At 39.6% G+C, this 19,121-nt stretch overlaps 1 protein-coding gene across 6 annotated transcripts in view; it reads left to right on the top strand.

The window, feature by feature from the left end:
• grm8a (glutamate receptor, metabotropic 8a) overlaps positions 1–19,121 on the top strand; it is a 323,575-nt gene that overhangs the window by 275,797 nt on the left and 28,657 nt on the right. For all 6 annotated transcript variants that reach the window (XM_082511551.1, XM_082511554.1, XM_082511552.1 and 3 more), the window contains 4 exons: positions 8,484–8,623; positions 11,372–11,518; positions 15,872–16,293; positions 18,451–18,817. In XM_082511551.1, coding sequence (XP_082367677.1) covers positions 8,484–8,623; positions 11,372–11,518; positions 15,872–16,293; positions 18,451–18,817 — 1,076 coding nt within the window. The remainder of the gene's footprint in view (positions 1–8,483; positions 8,624–11,371; positions 11,519–15,871; positions 16,294–18,450; positions 18,818–19,121) is intronic.

Below are 19,121 nucleotides of genomic sequence, written 5' to 3'. Positions count from 1 at the left end.
TAACGCAGCGTTCCTACGGGAAAGTAACGGTAATCTAATTACCGTTTTTGCAATAGTAATCCCTTACTTTACTCGTTACCTGAAAAAAGTAATCAGATTACAGTAACGCGTCTCTGTTCAGCACTCAGGCTCACCCAAGCCCAAACTTCTCGTTGAGAAAGGGGTGTCAGTTGCATTTAGGGACCAGTTGATCCAATCCATAATTCCTCTTTTAGGTTTTAGAGAACAGACTGTGAGAGAATGTTCCAGGGAAAAGTAATACAAAAATACAAGACTAGACAAGGACATAAGAGGCTAAGCAGGGAAGCTAAGGGAGAGGAAGAGGAGGAGAGGAGAAAAGTGCGACCGCCTTCGTCAAGAGCAAGAGCAGAAAAAGTTGTTTGTCTCTAAACCTAATTTAGCAAAACTCATGACTCTATGATTCCTGTGCCAGTGTTGAGAGTGGTATGGCCTGTCCTAGCCTCCATATATAAATTTCTTATATTTCTACCTTGGTTGGGCATGGCCAAAAAACTGTCCTTAAATATTATGATAAAAACCTCTTAGCTGGCAGAGGAGCCCAGGTATTGGTGAACTTTGCTGTAATCGCCTGAACACTTTTAGGCAACTTTTCTAGTCTTTGGGAGCTCTCTAGGCTTCTTCAGACATTTTGACTGATCCCCAACACCACTGGCTGAAGCCAAGACGTGAACCATAACGTTTCTGAAGAATATAACTTTATGGACCATGGTGAGATATGGTTGGGTTTTGGCTAATAGCTGGTTGGAGAGCAACTTGTTGGTAGAAAAACGCTGTTCTATGCTTATAAACTGTGTTACCATTGATATATTTCATAGTTACAAGAAAAGAAATGGGAACAGTTTTTTCAACAGGCTATTAGCAACAAAATGCCTAAAGATACAATGTAAAATGTGTTATTTTCTAGGTTGCCTGTTATGTGTAGACAAAATAAAGGTTCATCCCATTAAGTTAGATGTCTTTTTATATTTGGACAGTGCATGGGGCAATGCTAAGTGACTTTTGCAATGCTATACGTGTGTATGTTTGTGAGATTTTTGCCTTTTGAAATGCAAGTTAGTGTACAGGGTTAAACTGAAAAAAGGTTTTATATATTATAAAATTGTTTGACTGTAAAAAAGTCAAGCAGAGAGTTGAAACTGTAAGCAGTGTAGCTATAAGTAACACTTGAGCTCTCTCCTTGACTGTTTTCCTCTTTCTTCTGCCAAGTTTGTTAATGTAACTCCTTGTTTCTTGTTTTGTTTATTTCTCCTCTCTCCCGCTTTTATTCCCTGCAAATTGCATTTCTATCCCCGGCTCAGGCTGTTTTGTCTCTTTTGATCAGCTTAATATGGCCGGCTCCCACGGTTTTTATCGCTTTTCTTACTCTTCTCTCTTCCATTTTCTCAAAGGCTGCAGTGAATGCAGATGATGACACAAATATTGGCTCAGTAAATTAGTTTTTTGTAATTACGGGAGACTGCCGTACAAAAATATATGTATATATTTTCTTGTGCCCTGCATGTGTGCATCATTCGACATAAGTCATGAAAAACATGTCATTTCAGTAGAAAAGATTCTTACTGTATTTTATTTTAGCCAAAGTGTTTCATTGTTATTCACACGGAGAATCGTTTAGATCTGGATCCTCTTCAAACATATTCCATTATCAGCTCTGTTTCCCTCAGACAAACTATCTCATGGTTGTTTTGCTTTTGCACAGACAAGGCGAGGTGATAACAGAGATGCTGAGAGGAGAGATGACTCCACGGGAAGGGATGGGTATAGCGTGCTTTGGAAATGCACAGAGGAAGGGGGAGGGGAGATAGTTGCTGTTGGATCAAACAGATTTAGAGGTAAAGAGTGACCAGATGGGATGAAATGATTGGCCACGAGGAAAGTTGTACAGCAAGTGGCTGCAAAAATGTCCGATTATGTGACAGAAAATTGGGAAAGGACAGAAAAAGAGTAGAAAAAAGCCATGAGAACTACTGTTTAACCAGCTGCTCTTTTACAGTCACCTTCCCTGCGAAAATGTGAAAATGACAGTTTTTTTCTTCCATAACTTCAGGTTTCATCATTATTTTTCTTCTGTCATTTCTTATTCTCTTTTTGTGTTTCTTTCCCTGTCTGTCTGTGTCGTTTTCCCCTATTAGTGCTATCGATGCATAGCACACAGATGGGAGCCTGTTGGCAAAGAACACACACACAGACCTATGTTTTATTAATGCATGCTGCAGTGTAGCTTTTGCATCTTCCCTTCATATAAATTTAGTCTCTGGTATGAAGACTTGCTATTCTTCCTTGGTTCTTATTAAGTGTACCAGGCAAGACTTGAGGCTTTTTTACCAGCTCTTCTATTCTTTAATTTTTCTGCCATCTTTGCATCTATCTTAAGTTTAAGTAAAAAACATTTTGTATACTTTCTGTGTCCTTTTGCTGCACCACTTCCATCTGCCTCACCTACCGTTCTTTGCTCTTAAGTGGACTGATATCTCTCTGCAGCTGACTGTGAAGTAGACAGTATCGAGTACTTGTCAGCATGCCGGATCCCTCATGTTTTACCTTGTTCTTCCTCTATCATTAATTTTACTCTATCGTTTCTCCTTTGTATCTTTTTCTGTTTTTCTCTGACTGTTAACCCTTTAAGACCTACCATAGAACCAAGTCCGCCAGAGCTTACTTTATATTTTTACATGCTGTAGAGCCATTTTTGGGAGCATTTCAAGTTGCTATACATCAATACAACTGTTATAGCCCATATTTTAATAATATGTATACATTAAGTCCATAGTAACTACATTAATTGCAAAAAAGTGCAATAAACTACAAAAAAATTGAAAATCGTTTTTGTTTTTTTTATATATATTTCTACTTGGAGAAATTTAAGAGGCTTATCCCTCAAAACTTTAAATACAGAAAAGTTGCAAAAAATAGTTCACAACAACAGTAAATTTATTTTGAGTGTCTTCATAGTTTTATTTTTGAGATACAGCAATTTTTATATACTGCAGGAAAAACGAAAAACAATCCTATGATGCAAATTTGCAAAGAAAACGGCATGTGCATCAAAATAAACTATTTCCAGCAGTGCAATTCGAGTTCTAAGCATCCCAGAAACTATTCAGAAAAGCATAAAGTCAAACATGATTTATAAAAACACCAGTATAGGCTTTTAAGGCCTACAAGTAAAAAACTACATTTTACGCAAAAATGACATCACTTCCGGTTTCGGGCAGGAAATGGCGGACATGCGATCGTTCGTGCTGACGTCTGTTTCAATGTGGGAAGTGTTATGAACAGCTGATGGGATCGGCAAAGCGTGTTTCTGGCATATTATATTTTTGTTCCTGCAAGCGCTTTTTATGCAATTTTTCCAAAGCTATATGTGGAAGGAAACCGTGACCTAGGACACGCTGATGGTATAAGATGTAAGTACAACTCCTCCGGTTTCATATGCAAAAAAAATTATTGTGCTCAGGTTCTAATAATTACACAAAACGGAGCGTGCCCGCTCCTACCGGCTTTAAAGGGTTAAGCTAGCCAAGGTTTCTTACTTTCACTCCTGTATTCCTTACCTTCATTTTTTGTCTTCTTTTCAGCTCTCTCAGATTTGTATGACTGACATTGAATATATTTGAATCTAGTGGAAACCAAATCATTTCTCCGTCTTCTTTCCTGTGCCAGTATTACTGATTCCCTCTTATTTCATCCCTTTCCCACCTCTGTTAGTGTATCTCTGTCTGCAAGCTCATTTCAGCCAAATTGAAATTCACATTGGCTTCTTTGAGTTCTTGGTTATTAGATATTTTATTAGATTACTGAAGTAAAAGGTCATGACCCATGATCTTCTTTTTAACAAATCTAGAGGGAAGTTGTAGTGTATTGTTGATACCCAGAGGGATAGCCTCCGACTCTGTGGGGAAGCTACAGAGCGCTGTTGCTGGCAGGCCTGGAAACAGTATTTTGCCATAGGACACTTTAGTTGGGCCTTTGTCATTTTAGATGTCTATCTGGTGCTGCGAGGCGACCTGCAGAGTTAAAATAAGCCCTGAAAAAATGTTTTCTTGCACATACGCACTCTTCCTGCCTTCAAGTAGAATTTTTACCTGTTCTCACTGTGCTCAAGCAGCACAATCGCAGCACCCAAATCCTCCTCCAAAAATGAAAGACTCAGACTTCAGAATTCAGTATTTTTCTCAATCACAGTAAGTGAAACAATGCATTATGTTACCTACATCTTCCCCCTGGCCTTTTTTTCAAGCACTTTGTGTCAATTAGCATAACCCAAAGCATGCCAGCTTTGGGTTATGCAGAATAAATCCATCACAGGCAAATAATTCACATGCTAAACAGGAGAGGTGACAAACTGTGATCCCAAATAACAAATGGTTTACAAGATATACAAAAATATTTGTGGCATATGGATGTTTAAGGAGAAAAACGTGTCTTCGGGACAAACGCAGCACTTACTCGCACATTATGACAAATATGTTCTGCAGTGCAGCATCTTGCTTTGAAAAGCAGCTCATAATGGGTGTCACTATGGATGAGGTGGAGGTGTGTTGCTAGGGCAACAGGTGATATTTCGTGTTTTGTTTTGTTTTTTTTTCCCCTTCCAAGGTCAAAGCAACTAAAGCGAGAAGTATTGAAAGTGTAAAAGCTGATTTATCACTGCCCCTTACTGTACGTTGATGACAGAATACATCAACACGGCAGCAAAAGAGACTAAAAAATGTGATTAAGTATCCTTAAAGGTTAAAAATGGTGTGAAATTTTTATATCGGTTTGTAAGCAACATGCACTGGATTCGTCACGCAAGCTTCTGTTGTGCCTGTTTTGTGTTTCTTGTGTCTTTATCCACCTTATCCAGAAACTTCCAACAAAAGGTGCAAACTCTATGTGACTGAATAATCAAGGTAACTGCCTTTTTCATGACAAACAGCCTGCCTTACCTCCGTCTTCACTCCAGGCAACAACTTTAACTGCTGAATTTTGCAAAGCAGCCCTAAAGAGGCATGATTGGTGTGATCGAATATTACAGAGCAAAGCCAACCAATACAGCAGGGAGGAAAAATGACATGCTTATCGTCGGGTGGGATGCACCTTTTTTTTTTTTTTAATCATGCATGAACATATTAGATGCATGCAGACCAATGCAGTTGTAAATCTGTCAACCCATTCATTATTGTAGGCTCTGTTTTTTTTTTTTTCTTCATCAGTGTTGCTCGTTGGTATATGGCCTCTCATTGTGAAGCCTTGAGCTTACACTTCCACTAAGAATGGCAATGGCTGTTGCTATGCTGGCTTTCTAAAGCCAGAGAAAGTGGAGGATCTGACCCAAGGATACTACATGCAACTTGCATCTTGTCAGTGGAAAGTTTGTTGAAAGCTCTACTGGTAACGCTTAAAACAACTATCAAAATGACACATTATTAAGCATTACTAAAGGAGTAGTAATTATTTCATCATTTATAAAGCATTATTCCATAGTGTGTATTATTAAACCTGTATAAGGCAAAAGTAGTTCTCATTGTAGATGTCACACAAACGTGTAACTGCCTGAAAAGTATACTATTAAATTAGTATTTATGAAACCTCTGTTAAAACACAAACAAACAACGAGCTCATATCTTAATCATTATAAACAGAAATGCGCATCTAAACAGCCGAATCACTTACTTAGACTATCTATATGCCATGAACATATTATATATGAGCTTATTATTCAAGAATAAAAATATATACCTGTTGCATTTACCTGTGTTTATAAATCACATAATATGGAGGAGTAATAAACACTAAAACCTTACTAACACTTAATAGTGTGTCATTGTTATAAAGTGTTATCGCTCCATTATATGATCGTCTTTATCGTGTGTCAGACTCCAAATGTGGAAACATTTTATAAGATTAATGCCATTTAGTAGTGAAAGGAGACTTAAACAAGTAGATAAAACCATAAATTAATCAGAGAATTGTTTAGAGTTAATAAATCCTCTGGGAACAAGTGTTGTCGCCTCCTGCCGTCCATTAAAGCATCTCCAGGTTTAAGTAAAATCGCCGGCCTTGTCTGTTGTTTGTAGTAAAGACAGTGATGCCTGTTTTCATTCTTTGAATATCAAATCCTGCCATTCTGTCAAAGCTGCCAGGATCTCAAAGATACACGCAAGGTGTCCTTTGGCATTAGTGCTGGGGTGTTGTAGTCTTGACATGGGTATCACTCTCAATTTGTCAGATATGAAGGATTTTCAAGGCCCCCTTGTCACTTTTAAAAGCAGCAGGAAACAGTGAGTGTTCTTTTTCATTGTGCAGGGCTAATGGGTATACTTCTCACATACAGACATGACCTTATAATAATTATGACATCAATGACAACTTGTATCTATTGTCTCAATCCTTTTCCATTCATCTTCCTCAGTCTCTCTCAGTAAGATTCCTACTTATTACGACGTTCTCTCTCTTTCTTTTACCCATTATGTGCATATCTCTCATTGTTCTGCTCACAGTGGGCCACTTCTACTTCTTTGTCTTTGAGTTTGTCTCTTCTGTCCTTCATCTTCTCTTCTCTCTGTCATCGTGATTGGTTTTCTTTCTGTCATATCGTAAAGTCATTTCTCTACCCACGCTACTCTTTTATCACACTTGATCTCCTTCTTGCGTCTCTCTGTTCAGCTTGGTTTCTTTTTTGTCACAAGAACTTTTACTTTTTTTTAAAAATATATTTGTTGATATTTTCTGTTTCTGTGTTTTCTTTTTTCTCTGACATGCTTTTCTCCGCTTACTCAGTTTCCAGGCGTACGCTGTTTACCTTTTCTTGCTTTAAATGCATAACTTTTTCTGTCTTTCTTATCTTTCCTCCATCAGCATTAATGAGTTATTTTACCTGGGGTGCAATTTCCATAATGTAGTGCTTTTTCCACATATAGATTATAATTGGATTTCCTTTATGCTGTGCTAGTTTCAGTAATTTGATTTGATTGCATTGCTAAATAAACAAGATAGCAAGTAAGACAGAGAGCGAAAGAGGAAAAAAAAGTTTGTGTTAAACCTCAAAGGTGGTGGAGAACTAACTGGTGGAGGATGTTGCCTTGCTACAACACCCCTCTACTGAGTCTCCTGGTTTGCCTGACACTTTCTTTGTGGGGTTTGCTTGTTGTCTCTGGATTTGCTCTGAGGATTCTAATATTAAGAGAGATGCTCTGTGAAAATCATCCCTTACTTTTCCTCTGATTGGTTAGTATCCATATCGTAGTCCTGGTTAGAGTTAGACTGAAATATAAGGCTCACAGAAGTAGGCAATGAGAACATTTATGAAATACAGGTGAAAAAACAAAATGTGTGTAAAATGCTGGCACAGAGAGAAGCTGTGTGTATATATAGCTGATTTACTGATAACTTATTCTGGTGCTGTAAAATAGTAAGAATGCAATAATGGTAGCACAGTCTTCAAGAAAGACTTTATTTCCGTATATTGTGATAGGAAAATGGAAATGGGTGCAACGATTTATTGTAATGTGCAAACATAGATGGAAATGCATATTTGCAGTTTGAACAAGCTTGAAAATTGATATTTATTCTTCACCTCAGCCTCTTAAGCAAGCTTACTTGTCATTTTTTGAAGTAAATTTCATGAATGGTTCTCATTCAAAGCTCTTCTTTTGAGGTTTGCGCCTTTTTATTCTCTATAAGATTTGACAAGATCCTCCCTTGCTGAGGTGCAGCCCAAACTATGACAGAACCTCCACCTTGTTTTGACAGATGGTTGTAGACACGGTTGTACACACTGCACACCATGCTGATATGCCATGATGTCTACTAGTAGCTCTTTGTGAATCACATTGCTGGGTTAAAAATACCTTTTTGTGCCTGTCAAACTGTGTTGTCTTTGACATTTTTCTGCAAATGCCGGTACACCTCTTGTGTTAGGTCTTGCAAAGGTCAGTGTGTAATGGCTTAATAAAACAACAACAACAACAACAACAACAACAAAAAAACATTCCGGTGAAAATGTTTAGGTGTAAGCACTGGTAATGAAGGGGGGGAAATGAGTGAAAAAGCAGCCAATGTCTAAAGGAAAACTGGCTCAAAACCACTTTAAAAACATTATAGGAAAGTCTGGCTCTTTGAAACCAAACACAAAAAAAAAGATGAGTGGCTCAAGATTTTTGCACAGTACTACAAATTCTGTAAAATTTCATCCATAGTACATCAAACTGTCATTATACTCCTTTCTTTAAAATTGCGCACACAGCATTGTAATACCGCCACTAAGTAGAATCTCTAAAATACACATTAAAATAAGAAGAAATGATGACTTTCCGAACTTTTAATGTCTTTAGTGAAGCTAGAAAATAGAACTTTTCACATTTCATTCCATTGAACCTTTATGCTTTTCAGGAGTAGTCGCCTGATCAAGAAAAGTGAAAGAGCATCACAAGAAATTACTAAATTGACGCCGTCTTCAAAACCTGTTTCTGTTTTAGGAAGTGCTGGTACACCAGTGGTTTTCAATGAGAATGGAGATGCTCCAGGGAGATACGACATATTCCAGTACCAGATCACCAACAGATCGACTACTGAGTACAGAGTCATCGGCTCCTGGACCAATAAATTACACCTCAAGGTGAGATTTTTACACACGTATACCAGTGTACCTAATTGGTTTTTACAGTTTATAAGCTGACAAAACTGCTCATATTTTTCACACATATAAATTGAATGAAGTCAATGGAAAAAAATTAGGAGGCAAAAACTTGGAAAATCAACTTAAAAGTGAAGCTCGAGTGAAAAATACTAGTTTATTATGAAATATGTTTTCAATGATTAACATTTTATGGTCTAAAAAGTTGTTCAGTACAGAACATACTGTATGCCATTTACCATAGTATATATTTCAGATGTGTTTCCAGCTTGTCATATGTTGAACTATCTCATTATTAGTATTTTAGCATGACACGTCTGTGTCCTAATGAAAAATGTCATATATTTTGATTTGAGTGCCTCATTGAAGCTTCTGAGGCATTATAGATCAGACACCTTGGAAGAATGAAAATTCAACATGACTATGAGCAGCTGCCATGATTTCAAAATCCCTTGTTACCGGGCTGGATTCGTTTGAGTTATTGCTCTTATTCAGGTGCAAAAGTTAGTTTTTTCAAGCAAGTGTAGATCTTTGCTTCTATTCAGAATACTAATCTTTGTGAAGGAGAGAGACTTGCAAACATTCGCAACTGTGAAAGGTCACACACCTACAGAATACACATAATAACCAATGCTACAGAACCTGGAGAATATACAGTGCCTACTTAGATCCACAGAAAAACAGATAATTGAATGCATTAGCAAACTGAATTCCCATTGTCCCACTCGCTCTCTCTGTCTCACTGTCACATGCACAAAAAAATCTTTGAGCACGCAGCAGTGCTAGGTGTTATAAATCCACCAAGGACTTCATTAGAAAGGCCAGATGACAGATGAGAAAACTAATAGACACAAAACGCTTTCTGGCTGATGGACGGTGTGTTTGTGTGTGTCAGTGTGTGTGTTTGTACAGCAGTACAGAAGTATAAAACACAGAAACTGAAGTCACACATGATTTGGCACTTTAACAATTTCTAAATAGACAGACATATTTAATTAGGTAAAATCCTGAAAGTATGCAGGGTAGCAGGGGGTAGTTTTTATTAAGAACAAAAAAGTTTGAATGTTCATCATTATAAATACAAGACAGCACTGTGGAACATAAGAATGTACAGCATGTGAGTCTCAAGAATTCACACATTCAAACCCTGTGCAAACTGAGTATTGGCTACCTTGGGTGCACTGTCGTGCTATGCAACACTGAGTTGAATCAGCGTTGGGAGATCAGAGGAGATCAGGAGAGATAGCTGTAGACGACAGACTGTTCATCTGCTGTCTACAGCTATCTGTAAAACATGCTGCAGCCACTGTCTTGTTTTGGCATTTTAGCCAGTGATGTTGGTGATCTTGTCAAAACTGATGGAGTTATGAACACAGGAAAGGTTTCATTTTTCAGTATGATCCCAAAAACACTGCGAATAAAATTAAAGTATATCCATGGGAAAAAATGCACAATGGAACACCATCAGTCATGGATTGACCTCGCCAAAGCCTAGGCCTCATCATTACTGGAGTAGTGTGAGATCATCTTGACCAAAAATGCAACAAAAGGCAGACAACGTCCAAAGAAGAGCTTTGAATGTTCTTCGAGAAGTCTGGAGAACTATTCCTGAAGAATACTTAAAGAAATGACAAGAAAGCTGCCTAAGAGAGTTCAGGCTGTGTTGAAGAATAAAGGTGGCCATGCCAAAAATTGACTTTCAAAATCTTTGAAATTATACAAACCCTGTTTCTTTGCCTTATATTTCCCTGTATGCTTTCATATGTTTCAATAAATCACTGCACCAATTTCCTATTTTCCTGGCAAAATAAAATGAAGGCTGACACTGCACTGTAATAAAATATGGGTCTGTGTTGTTTAATTTATGCCTTTTGATAGAAAATAAGGTGATAGTATACAGATATTAAATGGGGGATATGAATAAGTAATGAGCAAAATTTCTCCGTAAACAAAGTTTCTCCTTAGTGATATATGTACAACACTGTGGGCAGCAACTATCCCATTCTTGCATATTAAACTCCATGAGAACTTGTTTCTGTTTGTGTGTCAGTAATTAACTCAAATCCACCCTCTCTAAGTCTAATGAATTTTCCCTTCTAACTAGTTGTTTTAGGACTGGTACTTTTTGTGTTTAAAACAGTAATATTAAATTTTGTGCAGCACCCTCGGCGATGGTTAAACCTCAGGGAACGCGGTAATGACAAACTTCCTCACAACTGCTCGCGCACACAACTACAAATTAGTACACACACATTCAAACTCACTCGCAGAGGACGTACGGAGAGCTCAGGGATTCACTATAATGCCAGCATGACACAAACACAAATAAACAAAATGCACACATGGTGAAACATATGCGTGTGCACACTCACAAATAAACACACACACAGACACACACAGAAGGAAATGCAGATGGCCTATTTGTGCCAAATCTGATTATGGTCTGATTGCTGGCTTCCAGACTAGCTGGTGTTAGTTTTGTGCCTGGCAGCACTCAGGAAAATGATCAGAGGATCTGCTTGTGCTAATTGCTCTGCGAGATGCCCTGAAGACACACTTTTTTTTGAAGGTAGAGAGAAAGCTGAGTGTTAAAGGACTGTTAACATACAGTTTATGTCAGCTTCTGCAGATGGCTGCCAATCCTTATGCTCCAAGATGTCCTGTGAGAAAATAAGAAGCTTCATTTTGCCGTTTTGACACACAAATAACAACACACTGCTCTTCTCTCAGGTGGAGGCCATGCGTTGGAGGATGGGTGACCCAACTTTCCCTGCCTCCGTTTGCAGCCTCCCGTGCCGTACGGGTGAAAGGAAGAAAGTGGTGAAAGGGGTGCCGTGCTGTTGGCACTGTGAGCGCTGTGAAGGATACCACTTTCAGGTAGATTTCTGAAGAAAAATATCAGCTATCCAAAACCGTCAGCGTGATCCAGAAATTAAAATATCACAAACACTGTGACATCACAGGTCACATACAAATCTGGCTAGATCTTGATTTGTGTTTGACAAAAATCATGCATCAACCCTTTATCAATTTAGCAGTTTCTCTGTCAGTCTGATTTCAGCACTGATTATTTGTGTTTTCAAACCTAGAGAGGCTCACAGAACTTCTTAGCCTAACCAATTCATCTGTGTGAAATTGACTTGTCAAAAAACGAGGTAAAAATGTGGATTTTAATCAAATGTCTAACATTCCTTATACACCCTCTCCCAACTTTACAAATGAAACCGCATTTGTTGGAACGCTTTAAAAAGAATCAGCTGAAAGACCTATTTGCAATAAAAACTGTTTGACATTGTAAACGTGTTAGCTTCTGCACACATCGACTTGTTGACAGCTGCTGTCTGCTTACTCCTGCTCTTTTTTTAGGCAATTAAAAAAGTGAGGCACTTAGATTGTCCATTTTGAATTTCTATATAGAGAAAGTATCTAATTTGAGGAGAGGGAAATGCCCTGATCACACATTTTGAAGCTGCATTAATGATAAAAAAGAAAGCACAGCCTCTTTCAGTTGTAACGCTTTACATATCAGGACATAATAAAATGATCTGGTCCTTATCAGGTCTTCAAATTAGGTAGATAAATATCAGCAGGTAAAATATTACACTGTGTCATCATTTATTTTAGAAATACTGAGCTAAAATGCAGAATCAATGTATGAAAAAACTAGTTTTGCCTAAATATATCCTTTTTCTATAGGAATAAAGAGAGTCAGGGATGTCTAGGTGCTGCTAATCAAAAGCATTTGATTAACTGATCAGCAGCAGCACTTCTATAAAAGCAAAGGTTTTGTCACTTTGCTGGTCTAAAGCATTCAGGTATGTGTTAACACGAGGCCAAGGAGTGATTAGCAGTGATCTCTGAGGAAGAATTGTTATTGGTTATCAGTCTGGGAAGGGTTATAAGGCCATTTCCAAAAAAAAGTCCATTCAAAGATTATTCACAAGTGAAAAACATTCATGAAAGTAGAATAAGAAAAAATCTGAAACTGAAGTTTGCCTGGAAATGCTGCCACTTCTTCTCTTTCTTGAAAAAAAAAAGAACATGGCAGCACAGCTTCAGTTTGCAAAGTTGCATTCAAACAAACCACAAGACACAATGTCCTTGAGATAGCAGACAGGAAAATGGAAATGCTTGGCCATAATGCACAACACCATGTTTGCTGAAAAACTCAAGCATATCAGAACAAACACCTCACACCAACTGTCAAGCACAGTGATGGAGGGGTGATGATTTGAGCTTGTTTTTCAGTCAAAGGGCCTGGACACACTGAGTCGACCATAAACAATGTATACTCAATCAATCAATCAATCAATCAAAGTTTTATTCGCCACGTGCAGGTTGCCCTGCAGTGAAATAGGAAAGTACAAGAGGAAAAAAAGTGACCTCTACTCATGCTGGGCTCCTGGGAGGACAGCATGAGAACAGGAAACAAAAAGAACTCCTCTGCACAAAAAAGCACATAAATGTCCACAGCACAACATTATGAAACACGTGACAAGCCACAGGGTCGGGTGGGGGGTGAGGAGTAATCCGAAGCAAACACAGCAGCCATCCTGCCCAGCGCTACCATTCCAGCGCGGGCTCAGACCCGCCGTGTTCCCAGGAGGGAACAAGCATCGAAGGCGTTTGGAAAGGAAAAAACATGAGACTAGACAAGGACATAAGAGGCTAAGCAGGGAAGCTAAGGGAGAGGAGGAGAAGAGAAAAGTGCGACCGTCTTCGTCAAGAGCAAGAGCAGAAAAAAGTATATTGTAGTCAAATATGAGAATATGCAGCAGCTAAAGCATGGCTGAAATTGGGCCATGCAAGTGAACAATGATCTTCAGTACACCATGGAAAATTAGATGTACTTGAGCCATAACCATATATCCATATATGTGAAAATTAAATTATCATTGGGGACCATTTCAAAGTCTATCAGGCTTCCTGTTTAGTTGGAAAAATACTTGAACACGCACGTATATGTCAAAAAATGTGCTTAGCAAAGAAAATAGAAAATATCAGTTACAGTGGGGCAAAAAAGTATGTAGTCAGCCACCGATTGTGCAAGTTCCCCCACTTAAAATGATGACAGAGGTCAGTAATTTGCACCAGAGGTACACTTCAACTGTGAGAGACAGAATGTGAAAAAAAAAATCCATGAATCCACATGGTAGGATTTGTAAAGAATTTATTCGTAAATCAGGGTGGAAAATAAGTATTTGGTCACCTCAAACATGGAAAATCTCTGCCTCTCACAGACCTGTAACGTCTTCTGTAAGACGCTTTTCTGTCCCCCACTCGTTACCTGTATGAATGGCACCTGTTTGAACTCATCATCTGTATAAAAGACACCTGTCCACAGCCTCAAACAGTCAGACTCCAAACTCCGCCATGGCCAAGACCAAAGAGCTTTCGAAGGACACCAGGAAAAGTATTGTAGACCTGCACCAGACTGGGAAGAGTGAATCTACAATAGGCAAGCAGCTTGGTGTGAAAAAATCAACTGTGGGAGCAATCATCAGAAAATGGAAGACATACAAGACCACTGATAATCTCCCTCGATCTGGGGCTCCACGCAAGATCTCATCCCGTGGGGTCAAAATGATCATGAGAACGGTGAGCAAAGATCCCAGAACCACACGGGGGGACCTGGTGAATGACCTGCAGAGAGCTGGGACCAAAGTAACAAAGGTCACCATCAGTAACAACGGCAGGGAATCAAATCCCGCAGTGCCAGACGTGTTCCGCTGCTGAAGCCAGTGCATGTCCAGGCCCGTCTGAAGTTTGCCAGAGAGCACATGGATGATACAGCAGAGGATTGGGAGAATGTCATGTGGTCAGATGAAACCAAAGTAGAACTTTTTGGCATAAACTCAACTCGTCGTGTTTGGAGGACGAAGAATACTGAGTTGCATCCCAAGAACACCATACCTACTGTGAAGCATGGGGGTGGAAACATCATGCTATGGGGCTGTTTTTCTGCCAAGGGGACAGGACGACTGATCCGTGTTAAGGACAGAATGAATGGGGCCATGTATCGTGAGATTTTGAGCCAAAACCTCCTTCCATCAGTGAGAAGTTTGAAGATGAAACGAGGCTGGGTCTTCCAACATGACAATGATCCAAAACACACCGCCCGGGCAACAAAGGAGTGGCTCCGTAATAAGCATTTGAAAGTCCTGGAGTGGCCTAGCCAGTCTCCAGACCTCAACCCCATAGAAAATCTGTGGCGGGAGTTGAAAGTCCGTGTTGCTCGGCGACAGCCCCAAAACATCACTGCTCTCGAGAAGATCTGCATGGAGGAATGGGCCAAAATACCAGCTACTGTGTGTGCAAACCTGGTAAAGACCTATAGTAAACGTTTGACCTCTGTTATTGCCAACAAAGGTTATGTTACAAAGTATTGAGTTGTATTTTTGTTATTGACCAAATACTTATTTTCCACCCTGATTTACGAATAAATTCTTTACAAATCCTACCATGTGGATTCATGGATTTTTTTTTTCACATTCTGTCTCTCACAGTTGAAGTGTACCTCTGGTGCAAATTACTGACCTCTGTCATCATTTTAGGTGGGGGAACTTGCACAATCGGTGGCTGACTACATACTTTTTTGCCCCACTGTACAACAGCAGCTGCTCATGTTTATGAGGGCGAGCACTCAATAGTTATTTTGCAGAAACAAGCAGTAATTGTGGAGTTGTCAAAAGCATAACTGATAATAAGTCTTTTCCTCAGAATTATATTAGATTGTGTCTTATGGAGATCAGGCACACATATATTTACACAAAAAGAGTTTTTTTTCTACATGTTTTGGCAAAAAAATAAATTGATTAACGAATTAAACCATATAAATGATGTCAATGATGTAATAGTCAGCTCCTGCTCCAATAAGGTCCTCATTCTGTGAACAGACTCCTTCTGATCTATGAGATGGTGACAGTACTCCCTGCTCTGTTCTGCAGCCTCAGTGAGATACAGCACACCACCTTTCCTTCTGCTGTGGGTTCAGATTAGATTGGCCCCGGCAGTCCAATAGATAATAATGCATTGGTCTGACTGCAGGAAGAGAGACACAAGACAACAAAATGAAATCAAGGCACACCACAACAGCCAGATGGCCAGATGGTTTTTCAATCAGCCAATTCATGGTTGAATCGGTGTTTAACAGTCAAATTATCATTAGAAAAATCTGTTTACTTAAGGAAAATGAACTAATGCATGTTCTAAAACCTCTCTCCCCGTTAGGCCTCAGAGTTCACCTGTGAGCTGTGCCCATACGAGAAGCGACCTGATGCCAACCGCACTGGCTGCACTCCCATTCCGATCATCAAACTGGAGTGGCACTCACCCTGGGCCATCGTCCCCGTCTTTATCGCCATGCTGGGTATCATCGCCACCTCTTTCGTCATCGTCACTTTTGTCCGGTACAATGACACGCCCATTGTCCGAGCTTCGGGGCGAGAGATGAGCTACGTGCTGCTTACTGGAATCTTCCTGTGCTATGCCATCACATTCCTGATGATCGCGACGCCGGATGTGGGCGTGTGCTCCCTGAGGAGGATTTTCTTAGGCTTGGGGATGTGTTTTAGCTACGCTGCGCTGCTCACCAAGACCAACAGGATACACCGCATCTTTGAACAAGGGAAAAAGTCTGTAACAGCACCCAGGTAAAAATGCCATTACGTCTGCTCTTGGCCCTTTTGTGCGTACATGTTTGGGCTGTGCAGATTTTGATGGGTTCAGTGGCACTTAATATTGCTATAAGTGTGGCTTTTTTGCACTCAGGTGTGTGACTTTACCTGCACCCTACTTTTTCAGATACTTGCGGTCATTACTCATCATTTATTTTTCATACATTATTTATGAGAGTCATGAACTAACAATTTCCTATTGTACTGCTTGCACTCAGTGTGAGTGACTCTGGGAGAGAGCATCCACTAAGTGGCTAAATTGTTAATGCAGGATTTAATAGTGCTCAGGTTCATGGCCCTGCTATCCAGACAGTTAGATTTTTTCCCTTTTTTTCCTTCCTCTTCTTTTTTTTCCCATCCAGCTACAGACTTTTTACACAAAGTATTTTGAGGCTCTTTTCAGGTTACGGTAGTGACTCTAAGGTAGTCAAGCACTGAGCGTCCTTTGAACTTGAGAGCTTGAAGGAGTGGGTTGTTTCTTTCATTCTGATGCAAGTGGAAATATAGTTTTTGTTTTGGGCCATGATTTGCACCCCGGTTTTGATATCTCTGTCATCCTAGATGATCATCACATTTTCTCTTTTCAGCTCTATGTCTTCTTGCAACTGCTCATCCTTGTTTCTCCCTTTCTTTCTTGCTGCAAAACCCATCATTATATTTTCCCTGATCTCGCTCTAGCTCTCAGCGTGGATTTGCTGGAGTGTGTATGGTCGCATTTATAGAAATTTAATATATTGCCGCTGTCAAGTGGGAGACTTGTCTCAACCTTTTAGAGTCTAATAAAACTGTTTTCTTTTCATCTTATTGGGACAGGATTTTTGAGTGTTTGTTAAGTTATTTTTGGACCGTACTGGCTGAAGACTTTATGAAAAATCAAATTCTGTGGAAAATAGAATAGATCTAGTCTTACGGTGAATCTCAGTGGATCACCATGTCAGCCACTGCATTATGATGTTTCACTGAACCTGCTTGAAATTTTATACCTGTTGGAGTCACCCGTTCCTGGTAGGTCAAAGAGAAAAGATAAAATGTATTTACAGATCACACAATGGTTATTGAGAGCCTATTTATGGGTTAGGCTTCTACCTCTGTGTGCAGATGCATTCCTGACCCAAGACAGATTAAAGTGAACAAGGTATATTACTGCCCTACATGCCAGATATTGATATTCTGGCATTAGCTAACTAAGCTAACTGAGTAATGTATATCTGTATTTGAATATCCAGAATCTGAAGTCAAGGAAAATTCTATTCTATTCAATAAATAGTCTAAATTCTGTTACTCAATTATGTTTGAACAATAGTTATTGTCCAGTAACAAGTACCCTTTCTGCATTTATCTATATTCATAAGCAATCTCTGGCTGCCAAAACAGAAAATCTTGGCCTGAATCTTTGTTGGCTACACCAGCCAAATACCCTCCAGAGGTTAAGTCACCAGACTGGCCAATGCATTACCAGACTGCTATTTAACTAACCATGTGACACTGAAGCAATGTTTAAGTTTAGTTCTATTGGAAAAATTTAGCATGAATTCAAAACAACAGTAATCTAAGGGAGCTTTATATTGAAAGGTAAAGAGCATACGGTGCTACTCGTACAAAGAGTAAACTCAAGTGACTGATCCCCCATGAGCAACCACTTGGTGGTGGAGGAAGTGCTGCCTTTTGTCAGGAAGAGACCTCTGGCAAAACCAGGCTTAGATAAGGGTGGCCATCTGCTGAACCAGTAAGGGGTTCTGAGGAAAGAGATGGCAGACAAGAGCGGCATAGAAAGACCACGACCAAGAAACAGGATAAAATACCAGCTAACAAATAGTTAATGAGATGCGATTGTGCTATATCAATATGAAAATAGTGAAAAGAGTTGAGTGAAGCAGAGGTACTCCGTTTATCATCGCTACAGCCTATATATCAGCAAACTAAAGGATTGTTCAAGGTAACTTATGAAAGAGAAAAGAGAGGGGGACTGTCTCCTGAACGCAAACTGGGAGCTGGTGGAACAAGCTCTCAGCTCATGAAAAGAAGTTGGTGCAACCTGAGAAATGTAAACCATGAGTGCATATTTTCTAGCATTAATTGCAGTTTTTCATCCTTGCTAAATCAAAATTTAATTAACCATCCTGTTCTTTACAGGTTTATCTCTCCTGCCTCCCAGCTCGTCATCACCTTCTCCCTGATCTCAGTTCAGCTTCTGGGTGTCTTTGTGTGGTTCGCCGTGGATCCTCCCCATACTGTAGTGGACTACGGCGAGCAGCGGACCCAGGACCCCACGGCGGCACGTGGTGTCCTCAAGTGCGACATCTCAGACCTGTCTCTCATCTGCTCCCTGGGTTACTCAATTCTGCTGATGGTTACGTGCACGGTTTACGCAATCAAGACGCGAGGCGTGCCCGAAACCTTTAACGAAGCCAAGCCTATTGGATTTACCATGTACACCACCTGTATCATCTGGCTGGCGTTCATACCCATCTTTTTTGGCACGTCCCAGTCTGCAGAACGGGTGAGTGTGTTTATATTTTGGATGACACTTATTACATCCTGAGAAAACGGAAAGTGTGTTGTTGGTGTCTGTCCTTCAACCCCAATCAACTGCAAGATTTCTGAGGATCAAACTGTAATATGTGTCTGCTTGCTTAACTGTTTGTTTTCCCTTTATATCACCGCTTTAACATTCAAATCAATTCCTCTTGGAACATCTCCATCTACTGTGAACAGCAGGGCAAATTTGTATTTTGCTGTGCTTGAGCAAAGTTAGATCTATATTTAAGTGCAATAGTTTTTTAAAATACAAAACTTCTCTGGCA

Source organism: Aulonocara stuartgranti (genome assembly GCF_965226115.1).
Source record: "Aulonocara stuartgranti genome assembly, chromosome: 17".
Taxonomy (NCBI): Eukaryota; Metazoa; Chordata; class Actinopteri; order Cichliformes; family Cichlidae; genus Aulonocara; species Aulonocara stuartgranti.
The sequence above is the reverse complement of the archived record's forward strand: the minus strand, read 5'-3'. Positions and strand labels throughout refer to the sequence as shown.